The sequence below is a fragment of the Piliocolobus tephrosceles genome, chromosome 2 (assembly GCF_002776525.5).
Source record: "Piliocolobus tephrosceles isolate RC106 chromosome 2, ASM277652v3, whole genome shotgun sequence".
Taxonomy (NCBI): domain Eukaryota; kingdom Metazoa; phylum Chordata; class Mammalia; order Primates; family Cercopithecidae; genus Piliocolobus; species Piliocolobus tephrosceles.
Window position 1 is genome coordinate 31947114 of NC_045435.1, and position 15968 is coordinate 31963081.

Consider the following 15968-nt stretch of genomic DNA (forward strand, 5'->3'; position numbering starts at 1 on the left):
AGTACTTTTACAAGGTCTCTATGAATAGTCCCAGTAGTCTGACTATGTAGTAAAAAAATGCCCATGGCAAGCGAGAAGTCTGTCTGACTTGGAAGAGAAGGCAAAGGTCAATGGGGCAGTCCTTCCTGACAGAAAACACATATGCTTTTCTATAAGTCTTAGTTCTTTTAAGACAGGGGAACTTTATGTCTCAAAACAAGCAAGACTTTTATCCAACAAGGCAAAACCTTTGCTCAACAATTGCACAGAGCATAATTACAATTCTGCAGTTGTAAAACCCTGGATAGTTCTCGTTCTTCAGGAAACGCCCTGGGTCAAAGTCATTTCTGTTTTTGTCAACTGAAAGTTGGGTCTAAGGATTTTGTTTTACGAATGGTGGAGTTTTACTTTGTATACAAAGGACATTAAATATATTAGCCACTCAGATTGATGAATTTCACTCCTCTTAGTATATTATTTCTAACCAGTTGGTGCTTTTCAGTGCAGGGTTTCAAGCTCTGATTACCAAGGGACAAGATTCTTGAAGGAATTTATTCCACTATGATTAACTAAATTCCAAGAAGTCTTATGTTGGGACTCAGTGATTTCTTGGTGTCAGTATTCTGGCCCTACCTTTTCCTGACCTTTCTCTAAACTGTATTTTCCTCCATTGTTCACATTGCTTAGGGAACACTTTCAATCCTATGAGATTTCTGGGGACAATGTTTTCTCTGAAACAGGAGCCAGAAGCAAATTTTTAAAATTCCCAGATCCTGCTAGAGATATAGGCAAACACCACATTTAAATATTTGTTTAGTTATGTTTAATATATGGTTCATTATATTAAAACTGAGGGAACAAATGGTGCTGACATGGCAAAGACATTTATTTCAATGGAGAAGTTCTTCTCATGAAACCAAGACCTTGTTCTCACGATAAAGTGGAGACAATAAGAAAGCCAGGTATATAATTAAGGCCTGTGACATGCCATGGGGATCTGTTTCTGAAGCTAACACTAGCATCCAACTTCTAACAACATCCAACTTAACTCTTCTACTTTTCTCTTCCTGTGTATCTTTAAATTAGCATGCACTTTTCTAAAGCTACACACTTAAGTGTGTGACTGCCTCTTCAATTTATGGGGAATGCTTATTATTAAAGATGATACCCTTTATTCTTGAACTAAGAAGACCAAACTGTTAGGAGAAATACCTGATTGTCAATAAATTGATGCTGCATAGGAATATGGCTCACCTTCCCTATATTTTACTAGCTACCTTCTTGGTTGAGAATTTGTTTTCTCCCCTATGTCAGAATCTGCTATAAACACTCTTAACTATCCCCAAGCTGAATTTTTCCTTGTTTCAAGTCTAAACTGTCAAATCATGAAAGAAGGCTGTGATAAGCTTCTAAAACAAACAATACAATCCCTTAGAAGAAACTAACAATGCTACTTAGATCTTTCTCCCTCCTTCCTTCCTTTTTCCTCCCTCCCTCCCTTCCTTCTTTCCTTCCTTCTTCCTTCCTTCCTTTCCAGTTACAAAGTTTCTCATTTTATATCATGTAACAGCTATTTACAAGGTTCCAACTTAATGACAAACCATATTTGGCTCCACAAGATTACATTCAAATATAATCTCAAAATAATCCTCTGTCCTCTCATGAACTGAACCACTTTCAATGCCTACTATTGTGTAAGTGAGAGCAAGGGTTGCTTTTCTGACAAAGATATCTACATGCAGAGAGCCAGTTCTCTCTGCAAGACATTTCCTAAGAAATCCTTCTGGTGATGTGGTAACACCAAGCTTTGTGGTACTCATAAAATTTCTGTCTAAATTTATTACAAGTTGCCCAGCAATTTTGGTTAAGGACCTAGATCACATTTCAGTGTTAATGTCAAGATGACTCTTATAGATGTAAATTTAAATAGAGCAGGGAAGGTGAATATCATGCAATTTTTAGCACCCTGGCATAGGATAACAGTGGACCACCATGAATAGTGGTGCTGCGAACACCATCAGTGAAACACAACAGGGATTATGCAGGCAACCAAATAAAATGTTAACCTAGAACACTGGGAAAAACATCTGCAGAGGAGCACAAGAAGTGAACTGCTTTTCATTATGGCCAATGCTCTGTATTAGAGCTCTGACGGTATCTCCAGAATACGGTAGGAGCCTGGGCATCTGTTGACTTTTTCTGCCTTGCTCACTTTCACTGTATTTTATCTGAAATAGGAAACAATCTCTGCTCAGGGGAATTCATGGGACAAATGTTATTTGAAGATTAGGGAGGAGGTAAAACAGGGCTGCTTAGGATCTCCAAGTGGTTCATCATTCTTCCACTGGGAGTTGACACTTGGAGACCTTCCTGTTTCTGGGGATTCACTCAACACATGCTGCTCCTTTTTGCAGCAGAGCAGGGCCCACCCTGTTAAAAGCCAGGAAATATATGAATCCCTCAGACTCATGAAACGAGAGTAAAATCTGAAATTTTCTTTCCTAGGGCACCTCATCCATGTCATAATTCCTTATATTGTTTGCTTACCCCATCGATAGTAGGCACTTTCATTTACAGTGATATTCTGAGTGACTCCCCACTCGGTTCTGATGATGGGACTAGGAGGAATATGGGGTCCTGCCCTTGGAGGGGGCACAGCTTGGTTTGAATACACACTGATGCCATGTGACAGCCATGGATGAGAGGAGGACTCTGCTCCTTGCCTCTTTCCCCGCCATCTCCCCCAGCAACTTGTTACAGCCGCATCTCACAATTACAATGCAGGACAGTATCTACAGCACAATGAGTCTATGTACACATGGACCATTCCCTTGGCATGCTTTAGAGAGAGACACACACACACGCTCACACACAGGTACACCCACATGAGAGCGAAAGACTTGAGCACACACGCACAGTGGAGAAAATTAAAATGACACTTCCTAGCATTTGCGGCATGACTAGTGCTCTGGGGAGGGGGTGGGGGTGAGGAGAGGTGAGGGAGGAAAGGTGGGTAAAAAGGGAGTATCTAGGGTGGGTGTGGGGGAGGTAGAACACACTGGAGGGAGAGGGGATGATCTCTAAAGTTGGAGAGATAGTGGAGGAAGGAAAGCCAGAGAAAAGCTCAACATAAGATTCCATTGATAGTCTGAAGTGGCTACAAGTCAGCTCAAATGAAAAACAGAATTAAAAGGTTATGGAAATATAAACACCAAAGGCAAGACCTTATTTTTTTCCCCACAGATGAAAAAAGATGAAGGAAGGAAGGATAGTGTGTTGGGGGCTTAATATCCATCTGGTTCTTCTCTTATTTTTACAGCATCCGGATGTCCTTAGTGTAGTGTAGTCTTTACACAGCATACATTTGCTTAGTAGATATAAACATATCCTGGTAGAACCTTCTCCATCCTGAATGATACATAAATTTTTAATGATGGACTGTAAAATTATTTTAAATGTTGCATTTTCTTCTTCATTTTCTTATTTCCCCCTTCATGTATAAACACACAAAGTTGTGAAATAAACGGTCTCCCCCCATCTCTCTCTCTGTCTCTCTCTCTCTGTGTGACGCATTTTTGTGTGTTTTTTAAATTATTTTTAAATTTTTATTCTATTAACATTTGCTGAGAAGGCAGAGCAGAGATGCTGCCAGCAGCCACAGTGGTACGGCCAGACTGATGGATCCATTTATTCCTCTCACCGACCCAGGTCCTGCAGAGCAAAAAAGGAGAGAGAGAGAAAGAGAATGAGTTACATGGGCCCATTCTATGTTATGGCTGACTGCTGACGGAATCAGAGTTAAGACCTAGCTGGGTACCAGCGTCTCAAAGTTACTGACTTACGTGCAGCCCAAGAAAGGCTCAAAACATTCCTAAATCCTTCTCCTCCTCGGGCTACAAGTATCCTAAGGGGCATCATTGGCTGAAACATTTCTAAATACAAAATGCTCTTGCCAGATAAGTCCTTAAACTGGCTATCACTAATGTGTCTCATGATGCAGCAGGCTCTGGTTCACCCAGCCTCCTCCTGTTGGCCCTGCCCTCAGTAGTCCTCTGGTGCCAGCACTCATTAAGGTTCTAAGCATTGGTGAGGGTCCTTCAGCAGTCAGACATGGGTCTTCTGGCCAATTCATCACAGCATCTCCACCAATAAAGCAAGGAACCAAACCATGACTCCCTCTGTCCCCGGGGAGAGGCAGTAATTACTTATTTGCTAACGGGGAGGGGAACTGTTTTAAAGTAATGCTTATGGCTAGATGGTACCTTAGCAAGGGATAAAATAAGTCAACACATCTTAAAATCTTAAGAGGCAGCAAAGGATCAACTCCTCCAAACTCTTCATTTGTCACTTTAAAAATCAAAAACAAAGACGATAACAACAACACCACCACAAATAAACAAACACACCTAGAGAGGTTGAGAGGCAAGCCCCAACCATGAGCAGAACTGAGATTTGAACTCACCCAGATTAACCTGGAATGGCAATCCGTGTTTCCTGCTGCCATCTTAGTTTTCCCAGTGTGGACACAATTTGGGGGATGTGGGTGTGGGTCTGAGAGGGGAAATAGGATGGATAGGAAGCTGGAGAAGGGGCTTGTGTGTTCATAAAAGAGAGGACTGGGGAGGAGGAAATCAGTGGTCTGGCAAAAGAGCTTATTCTCTGTGCTTTGCTTATTCCATTTTTCTCCTTTTGTATAGTTCTGCTCATATTCCATTAAAGCAAAAAAACAGTCTTTTTCACTACAAGGACTTTTGGATTTAAGACTACATACTTAAACAATGATGTTCAAAAGAGAAACTTGTGTGACTGTAATTGTCAGTCACTTTAAAATTTTGAGGGTGCATATGCAGATGGATTATGTGTGGGTGAGTGTGTGTGTGTGTGTGTGTGTGAAGCTATGATGGTTTGCAGGTATGATGGAAGCATCCCCTGGTATGTGAATTTTTCCAAAACTGTTTACAAACATACCCAATCGGAGATAGGATAAGGGAAAAATGCCGAATTCCATGGTCTCCTAATCTATGCTTTATGTCAATAATAAAAGTAACAACAACAATAAAAACAAAACCACAAACACTTATACAGCACTTACTACACGATTTTGTCACAACTGCCCTATAAATATAAGCACACAACCATGCTATAAGGTGGATACTAAGATGAAACGTGTTTTACAGTGAAATGATCGAGGCACAGGGAGGTTGGATCCACTGTACAAGTTTACACAACTTGCAAGCAGAGGAACTGGGGCTTTTACCCAGGTATCTAGCTCGAGAGTCTTTGCCTGTCACTACTACACAGTAAAGGGGTACCTGTAAGTCTCCTGTCAACATTCAGCAAATTAAACTTGGGTTTGATTAAAATGGCCAGCACAAACAAAAACAAGGAGACAACTATTATCGTTGCAAAGAAGATTTTTGATAGGAGGGTTTTGACTAGAATACCTTCTTGAGAATATTAAAAACGTCACCAAATATAAAAATATGAACATATACAAACTTTGATCAGCATACAGTATAAAATGAACTGTATTATGTGTAAATCTATGGAGACACAGAATAGAGATTCGATGAATTAATTATCTAATTTTCTGAATTGTTATAGGATCATATTAACAAAAGACACCTTAGCTACCTTCAGGTCCATGCATTTATTTCATGAGGAATTAAGTTCAATGAGATGCTGTATCTTGCATGAAAGCACCCGATTAATAATTGTTGACCAGGAGCTTAATTCATGTGTCTTAAGTCAGCTCAAGGCCTTCCCTAATCTACTTCTGTGTCTCCTGCTCCCACCCTTTTTGGACTTTTGGGACCTTCAAGCTTTCTTAGTGGCAACTTCCCCCAGGGCTTTTGGGCTGGTAGGAATGTTACTTTCCTAACCTTTTAGTCTCTCTATGTATATTAGATGCCAAGAGCTCCTTGGTAGGTTTGGTTGTATTTGTGTATTGATGAGGTTTTCAAAACAGAGAAAAACTACACAAAAATTAAAACCATAGAGGGTTAGGCAAAAAATACTTGTGTTTGCACCAGAGATAGTGTAAAACAAGAGATTTTCAGAAAGAGCCCAATTCTGCTGATTGCCTTAATCTCATTTTTGGTGCAAGGACAGGCTAGATTATCTTGTAGACATCCTGGAGCTGAATGATACCTTGGCAAGGTTAGGACTAATCTTACTTTATTTGACGGTGGTAAGTATTCGAGAAAGCCAAAATTCCATTATTGAAAAATATATTACAGAATAAATGAACCTAGATAAACATGTTCACATATAACATTCTTGATAATACATGTATACATACACATACATACAAGGTATATATGTTATATACTTATATATACACATGATATGCACACATATTATTGATCTTTTACAAATAATTCAGAATTAACTGCTATTTTCACATGCTATTCTACGTTATAATGGGGAATCCCAGTATAACTATGTTAATAATCTTTAATTTTATCTTTTATAATATTATTATATACAGTCATGTGCTACATTATATTTCAGTCAAAGATGAACCATGTATACAAAGGTGGTCCTATAAAGTTAGAGCACTGCATTTTTACTATACCTTTGCTATGTCTAGGTAAGTTTATATACACAAATACTTACCACTACCCGTAGTATTCGGTATAGTAACATGCTTACAGGTTTTTAGCCTGGGAGTAGGCTATACCATATACACTAGGTGTGTAGTAAGCTATACCATCAAGGTTTGTGTAAGTATATTCTATCATGCTCACAAGAATGAATTCACGTAATACTGCATTTCTCAGAATGTATCCCAATGACTTGTACAGTCATTAAGTGATGTACAAGTATATTTGAAACTTATTTTGTGCATCAGTTAAACATATCTTCATCTCTATCAATTATTATTTATTAAGTGCTCTCATATAGCTATTTAGTCTACTTATATGACTTACTCCTTTCATAATTGGGCTTGAGAGTAAATAAATAGGCTTAAAAAGACAAGGGTAAATGGGTGGTAGTTGGGAAATCATCACAAGTGTGTATGCAATTATAGATATATGTGACTGCATAGGAGACTACTTCAGTTAATGGCTATTTCAGGGAAGAATAATCAGCAAAATCATTAATTATGTTTTACTTCAGAGTTATGAAATTTCTGCTTATTTGTGGAAATGCAAATGATAAATCTTATTTCCCACACCAGATGGCCAAGCTCAGCAAGTGCTTTCATATACTGACAGATAAAATGAAAGCAAGAGTCTGCAAACATAAATTAGCCTTAAGAATAGATGGGCAAATAGAACCACAATTCAAAAATTTGCTACGTGTTTTTCATATAACAGATAAAAATCATATTTTAGTCTCTAACCACATCGTATATGTGTGTTATATATGTGCACACCCACTAATATATGTAGTATCTGGTAAACATTTAGTAAATTGCATTATTACTAATCCAAATGCAGAAGTTTGGATTACAGAAAGACAGAAATACCAACCTGAATCAAAGGCATTGATTTGTGAATTGGGTCGAGGTTTTAAACGTTGACTCTAAGGAGCAAAATTCAGCTGCAGCAGGACTGCAAATCGTAAGTCAACATGCCAGGTCAAGGTTCTTAACCCCAAGGTGGATTAAGTGAGATTCTGTGTCCAGGTGAATGCTGGATTGCACTTTCCCATAACAATGAAAGGGAATTTGTGATTAAGGGCAAGATTGATAAAACATTCTGAAATTGAGGGATATGAGAATTTTTCGGCAAGTCTCTAGACTATAAATTTCATTCAGGATCTGGAGCCAATTGATTTGTCTTTCAGTAAAATCTCAAGGAAAGGACCACATGATTTTTCAACACCTGTTTAAGAAAGCGTATGCTTAGAGACACTTTGTAATTCAAATCTGGTCAACAGTTTTCTGTTGCTCCTCCTGAGAGCCCATTTCTTGGATTTAGGACTAAATTCATTAAAAGGGGTTGTTAATTATGCTCTCAGTGATCCTTGGGTATTCCTTTCAGCCACTCAGAAATCATAGACAAATCATTTTATTCCAGTTCGTAGTTCAGCCATACGAGAAAAAAAAGCTAGAGGAGTTAAAGTTTGAATTCTCTCAGAATTATTAAGGGCTGATTGAGTGACTGAAAATAGAACAAAATTCTAAACAATTTGTAAAACACTTGTTTAACAAAGGAGAACACGAATCTACAAAGTCTCCTAAGAATCTGCCTCCCGTAACATCTAGCGCAGCCGACTAAGGCATGCTCGCATCCTGGGAAGACATATTTAAAAGGAAGCCTGATAAAATTGACTTTGGCGCCCCCTACTGTCCATTTTCTGCCAGTACAACTTCCTCTGGGTGAATGAGGATTAAAGCTCAGACTCCAGCAAATTAGAGGAGGGGAAATACGGTAGTCCTCCCTTAACAGTGACTTTATTTTCTGCCGTTTCACTTACCTGAGGTACATACAGTACAATAAGATATTCAGAGAGACAGAGAAAGAGAGAGATAACATTCACATAACTTTTAGTACAGTCTATTGTTAGAATTGTTTTATTATTATTGTAGTTAATCTCCTACTGGGCCTAATTTATAAATTAAACTTCGTCGTAGGTATGTATAAGAAAACACATAGTGTATATAGGTAGGGTTCTGTACTATCTGCAGTTTCAGATATCCACTGGGGTCCTGAGGTCATATCCCCTGCGGATAAGGGGGAACTACTATATCGATGTTTTCTTTGAGTAATGGGTCTTAAAATCAATACAATGTGAGCTCTTCCTACATTTTCTTTAGCTCTTTATGCATTTTCTCTACTCTCTATAAAGTGAGATTTTGGTAACACTCTCACAGTAAAGTCAGAATTATCACATTTTTTTCATCAACACAGCAGCAAGTATTTTGGCATACAATTTTTTAAAATTTTAGTCTAATACGTAGAACTTCTGGTGACACTGGCAGTTTATCTTGTCTTTGAAATTAAAAAAAAAAAAGGTATGCCCTATTTCTTCAACCACATATCAAATCCATAATGTATTACATATAATACTAGGCACTTAAGGTTAAAACATAATTGGTAATCGTGGCATTGGGAAGTAAAGAAGGGCTGAAAGGGACAATATTTTATGCCTTCTCGAAGGCCTCAAATGATCCTGTTTCTGAGTATATATTCATGGCCGCCTCTTCCCTGTTGCCTTCAGGGAGGACCCTGTAGCACTGACCATAAACACGGTGCTGGCCCTTTCTTGGGAGTAAGCAACAAAGTGTCCATAATCTCTGTGGCTCTTGATCACGGGTGGACATAAGTTCCACAAGAATAGGTTTCCACAAGTGAAAGTTATCTTGGTTGTCTCACCCCTCTGAGACTCACAGAGGAAGATGCCTTCGTATGAGACAATTATAATCATGTAGGTGACCTTCAGGAAGTGAAGAGGGTGGGGTCTGGCCACATAGGTGCCTCTGTGGCTCTGGTTTAGAGATAGACACTGTTAGGGACTATGATTTATTGGACTTGTAAAGACAGCACCTCAGAATTAGTAACTACTTGCATTTTAGGGTCTGTTTTATGAAGTCAACAAGTGAATGTAAATTAGGCTCTGCATCTCTTCTGAGAGCCCTGTCACTGGGCAATGAGCATTTCCAAAACTGCAGCTCTGTCAGAATGAACCATGAATACTTAAGAAAGGGAAAGTAGGAACAGGGAGTAGGTATGCTTTGCCTACTCTGTAGGCATACCTTGCTCTGTTCCAGGGATTTAAACATAAATTACTGTCAAGAGCAATGTAAGGGTCATGGGTTTGATCAGGAACTATTTGTAAATTTGGAAAAAATAATGCCAGTTGTGTTAAGGAAATCGTTATCACAAATTATTCCACTGAAACTCAAGTATATAAGACAACAATATATTGCTGTGAAACCTTAATTTTGACATATGGAAGGTAACCAAAAATAAGAACCATACCTTTTTGCTTGAAGCGCACGGTGGTACCAATTTCTAAAATAAGAAACATTAAGCAAAACAAAAACAAATAAAAAATCTTTATCAATTAAGAAGAAACACAAAGGTAGTCTGATACTCTCCACTGAAAGGAGAATAAGAGAAAAGGAGGAAAGAACATTTTAATAGGAAAGAATATTGGTAGAGACAGACAGAAAGGCAAATGGAAAGAGATTGTTTTATTGGAACACATGTTGTGCAGTTGGAGGTGGCTAAAATGATTTGCAGCTTCAAATACCTGATGCTACGTTGTATGCATGTAGACAGGTTCAAGAGCTCTGAGTATGGAATGTAAAGGTACTCTTGACTGTAATTCAGTGGAACAATAGAATGTGTCTGATCCATAACCTCGTCCTACCATTTTGCCGTGGTTTATTCCACTCAAGCCAATTGGCCGTCCTGCTCTTCTTCCAACAGATCAAGTCTATGCCAATTTAAAACCTTCACACTCGCTTTTCATTTGCTTGGAATATTCTTCCACTAGATCTTTGTATTGATCACTTAGTCACTTCCTTCAGATTTCTGCTGAAATGACACCAATGTGAAAAGGACTCCTCTCACCATCTTGTTAAAAATAGCATTTTCTGCTATTTTCTCTATTCCTTTACCCTGCGTTACTAATCTACATAGCACTTACCTCTAACCTGACATCATGTTATGTGTATACTTTTTGCCTGTTTATAGTTTATCTTCTCCATTAGAATATATGCTTCACAAGGGCAGCAACTGTGTATGCCTTTTCAAATACTGTATCCCTTGTGCTTCGATTAGAGCTTGGCAGGTAGTGGATATTCAGTAAATATTTGTTTAATTTATAAATAGGTCTCAGGGTCGGAAGAGCTCAGGTAGGTTAAATATTTGGTTTCTCTTTTAAGTGTCTTTATCAAGTAAACCACAGTGCTCTTAGGTCTTTAGAAGCAAGCATGTACAATTTCTGTAGGATAGCTCTTTGAAGCTCAGAAACAACTTAGTGGGTGCTCAGATAGAAGAGCCCAAACTGCTGGTGGAATACAGAACCTGTCTTTTGTCCCTGAAGCCCATCACTTCCAGTTATTTCTATTTAACAAATGCAACATGCTGCAAGTTCATACAGAAAGATGGAGTAAGAATTCTCCTCTCCTAGCAGAAGCCAGCACTCACCCTGGAAGTGAAGCCAGGTTCTATTAATACATGAAACAATAGTCTTTAGCTGTTGTCTCTAGTTGTTCTGTATATGTCTCATCATCTACCCACTGCTGTTTTAAGTTGTATATTAAACATACTGCCACTTGCTTCCTTTCATAATACAAGCTTTGACATCTTTTCTTTTGGATCTACATATTGCATTAAAAAATATTGAAAGGCAATGTGGAGAATGTGTTCATGAAAACATGAGGAAAATGAGGCCCAAAGAGGTCATTTGCAAAGTGAGAGGCAAGGCTGAGACTGAAAGTTAGGGCTCCCACTTCTCTAGACAGAACCTAGCCCATTATTCCACAATACCCCTTCAGCAGTTTTTATGAAAGTAATGCCTCTATGACTCAAGAGGTATCACTGGGGCATTTAAATGATTCAATACTGGCTGGAAAGGCACGACTCTTGTGCAAAGTGCAACTTTCCTTCTTTCTTGCATTAAGCCTCATAGCTTATTATGATAAGAATTTTTAAGAACCCCTTAAGGCCACAGAGCGATGCTGTTTCCTAAAAGAGGCCTCAATCCTCAATGAGGCCATCCTCAGTTAAAGAACACTTAGTTTCTGGTACACAGGCTTCATGGGAATGATTTCAAGCAATTGTTCAGAAATCCAGACAGGTAGGAAGCCCAGTGATTCTGCTGAAAGCTTTCTCTTACCCTCTGTTTGTGTCAGTTTCATCATCTCTAAAATGGGTTTTACGTGCACCTTATAAATTTGTGCTATAAATTAGATCAATTAATCAACATACTATACTTACAATGGTGCCAGACACACAATAAATGCTCAATAAATGAAAGTTGTCAATTTTGTGGTAAAATCCCTTCTACACAGGATTATTAGTGCAATTTTAGTGGAGAGAGAAAAATATATCTTAACAAGTAAGTAATGGCATTACAAGTCCAAATAATTTATATATATATAATTGCAACAACATGATGAACAAACACTGGGAGATTCTAGCACAAAAAAGGTGATCGGAGGCTGGGCGCGGCTCACACCTATAATCCCTGCACTTTGGGAGGCTGAGGAGGGCGGATCACCTAAGGTTGGGAGTTTGAGACCAGCCTGGCCAGCATAGTGAAATCCCATCTCTACTAAATTAGCCTGGCGTGGTGGCACGCACCTGTAATCCCAGCTACTCGGGAAGCTGAGGCAGGAGAATCACTTGAACCGGGGAGTCGGAGATTGCAGTGAGCCGAGATCAGGCCCTTGCACTCCAGTCTGGGCAATAGAGCGAGATTCCATCTCAAAAAAAAAAAAAAAAAAAAAAAAGTGGCCGTGCTCAGTGGCTCATGCCTGTAATCCCAGCACTTTGGGAGGCCAAAGTGGGCGGATCACGAGGTCAGGAGTTCGACCAACATGGTGAAACCCCATCTCTACTAAAAATACAAAAAATTAGCTGGGTGTGGTGGTGCGTGTCTGTAATCCCAGCTACTCGGGAGGCTGAGGCAGGAGAATCGCTTGAACCTGGGTGGGGGTGGAGGTTGCAGTGAGATGGCACCATTGCACTCCAGCCTGGCAACAGAGTGAGACTCCGTCAAAAAAAAAAAAAAAAAAAAAAAGTGACAGGAAAGCAGATTGATTAGGGTACATTTGGTCAGGGAAAGTCTAGCAATGTGCCTGCATTAACCTGTCACTGGCCTAGGTGTGGGTAAGAATCCACATGTTCTAATGGATTCTAATGGATCTCTTAGGAAACAGATTCTCCCCTATGAATCAACTAGAGACAGTTGATTACAAGAAGCATATAAAAAACATTCCCAAATATTCTCTGTGAAGCTAATATCAGAAAAATTCAGATATGAAATATACATTTGCTTGAAATATCTTTAAAAAGCAAAACAAGTTGCCAGTTAAATATTCAGTACTCCTCCCTATGCCTGTAGTAAATCAACTTCTTTGTGAAATACTAAAGATCTTAACACTTGGAATTCCATTTTTCTTTAGGAAAAGAGAATGGAATGCTTATTTTGGACTATTATTTCCTACCCATCACCTTCTGTAGGAGCGGAACAGTCTGAGCACATTTTTGAAAATGTGGTTATGTGTTGCCATCTTGTGGTAATACTGAGACATGCTCCTGTGTGCTGTCCAAATGAATCACCTTTGTCCACGAGGTGGCAATAGTGGAAGAAATAAACACTTTTTTTTTTCTAGTGTCAGGCCATGCATGAAATATTACTCTTCAAGAGGGGACTTTTCTGTTGTTATAGACAGAATTATTTTTGCATTTAACACCTAAAAATTATTGTTGCTTTTCTAGTGAAAATGCAATCTCATGTTTGTGAATCAAACTGTATTGCCAGGGATATAATTTTTGCAGAGATTTCCAGGGCACTGTGCTTAGAACATAACCTGGAACCTATGCCTTCCAGGAAAACTTCTAACTACATATTAATCTTGCTTCAGCAAATACACTTAACAAGTAAGTATGGCAGTGAAGGTACAAGGCATAATAGAGAAAGGTAAATCGACTGAAGCAATGCAAAACACAACACTGGGGGATTCTAGTATAGAGAATGTACTAGGCTTTCTCTTAAAAGCCTTACCATCATATGCTTAGATCTTAGCTCCTGATGAGGTAGTAGAAGGCGGCAATGGGCAAATAATTTAACATTAGGAAAGGCAAGTGCCTTGAGACATTTATTTAAGCTAATCTGTCCTTGATTTTTAACTTTCGGATTCATTACACCCAGCCACATTAGCCTGCACCATCGAAAACATTGATTCAAGCTCTCTTATTGGCATAGACAACATATCTGCCTTGTTCCCTACTGTATCCTCAGCTTGGTATTTCTCTAGCACAGAAGAAGGATCCAGTAGATATGCTGAACAAATACCTGAATGCATAAAGAAAGAAGTGAATGAGAGACTGAATGAATCAATTAATACCTCAAGTGTTTCCCTAGTTAAGATTCTAGAGAGGGGAGATTCTATTTTCTTTTTAGAACCACAGTGCCCGAACCCAAGGTGAGATTGTTGTTGGGAATTCACAGTTATTTGAAGAGCCACATGGGGCCAAGAGGTCCTTGTATTATTTCCCAAATCCTGGCGGGTAGAACATTGTTTGGAGGGCTGAGCTTTATTTTCAAATACCTTCATGACTAATAAAAATGTAAACCTTAACAAATAAAACTCCAAGTTTCTTTTGAAGATATATTCTTCCTCTTACCCTTTACTATAATCTCTTACTCTTATCTCTCACTATGTGACATGAGCTTTTTCTCTTTCTCTGCCTCTCTTTCTCCCCTTTTCTCCATCCACATCCCTGAAAAAATTCAAATGAGTGTTGCAAAGATGAAAGATGCTCCGTTGAAAACTACAGTTTATAGTTTGGGAACTCCCTCATTATCTTAGGAAATTTTTATGTCTTTATGTGTGGAAAATTTTGGCATTTTGCTTTCTTTGAGTTCTATCTGGGAGATGAAGTGAGGGTACAACACATTCATAAGGAAAAGAATTGACATTTAGTACTTTGAATCTTGACTTTTGACAACTTTTCTCCAATCCTCTACTCACAAGAGTTCATTCACATTCACATGTAGGTAATGAAGAGTTTGGGGAGTTTATATTGTTTGCACAGTTGTTCTAATTCTAGGGTATTTACTTGAACACAAATGTCTTATTTTTCAACCTGCTGCAGCCATTTGTAAAAGAAAACATTATCTCTATGTGTGTGACGTAAGTCTTTCTATAAGGCCAACCCTCTGATGTGCTGCAGGTTTTGAAAATGACGTAAGAATAATTAGTGGCACTTTAAAAAGTCTGGGCCAGAGTTGGTAAGAGTGTGTATTTGCAGAAGTGGGACAGAAAAAAGTCCAAATTCAATAGGGATTTTATCCTCCAGTTCCTGGAAATTGCAGAAAGGGGTAGGGTTAAAATTATTAAGAAATGTAATAAAAGAAACAGAGGAGGAGGTCGCACCTGCTGCTGCTTCCTCACTGATGTCAAGGACCTGAAGCATCACATTTGTAAGATTCTGCCATGGAAATTTATGGATTTTGACCTCTGACCTTTATTTATTTATTTATTGGCCACCATTTTGAAAAATAAAACCTTTATAATTATAGTGGCTTAAAGGGGGGCAATTTTTATTCAATTTTCAAGTCACACTTTGAAAGCTATTAATGTCTTTCTCACAGATTTCTTCACTCAGAGGCTTTAGGGATTAGCAGCTTGTACTTGCAAATATTATTTTTTTCTTTTGCCATAGAAAAATATTTGCCTTGTGATTCCTATTTGAATTATTAGAGCTTTTGATTTTCTCCCATGTATGATATTCATGTTGTATAAACCTCAATGCTTAATATTTCTAGAATAATGTTTTCTGAGAATCAGAGTAATCACTCTGGGTCTAGTGAAGTGGGAAAAGAGTCAAAATAGAGAAATGGATTTGAATCTCAACCTTAAGATTCTTCCTATTTTCTTTTCTTTCTTTTTTTCTTTTTCTTTTTTTTTTTTTGAGACAGAGTTTCGCTCTTTTTGCCCAGGCTGGAGTGCAATGGCACAATCTCGGCTCACCGCAAACTCCATCTCCTAGGTTCAAGCGACTCTCCTGCCTCAGCCTCCCGAGTAGCTGGGATTACAGGCGAACACCACCATGCCGAGCTAATTTTGTATTTTCAGTAGAGACAGAGTTTCTCCATGTTGGTCAGGCTGGTCTCAAACTCCCGACCTCAGATGATCTGCCTGCCTTGGCTTCCCAAAGAGCTGGGATTTTGTGACACAACATCCCCGGCCTTCCTATTTTCTTTTTTCTTTTTTTTGAGACGGAGTCTCGCTCTGTCGCCCAGGCTGGAGTGCAGTGGCCGGATCTCAGCTCACTGCAAGCTCCGCCTCCTGGGTT

At 38.8% G+C, this 15968-nt stretch overlaps 1 protein-coding gene across 2 annotated transcripts in view; it reads right to left on the minus strand.

Moving 5' to 3' along the window:
- Positions 1–3092: 3092 nt before the first annotated feature.
- LSAMP (limbic system associated membrane protein) overlaps positions 3093–15968 on the minus strand; it is a 652155-nt gene continuing 639279 nt past the window's right edge. Inside the window, exons 8-9 of one of the 2 annotated variants that reach the window (XM_023213827.1) lie at positions 9912–9944; positions 3093–3690 (exon numbers count right to left, since the gene is read on the minus strand). In XM_023213827.1, coding sequence (XP_023069595.1) covers positions 3593–3690; positions 9912–9944 — 131 coding nt within the window. In that variant the 3' untranslated portion in view covers positions 3093–3592. The remainder of the gene's footprint in view (positions 3691–9911; positions 9945–15968) is intronic. The other variant, XM_023213836.1, reaches the window with a different exon arrangement.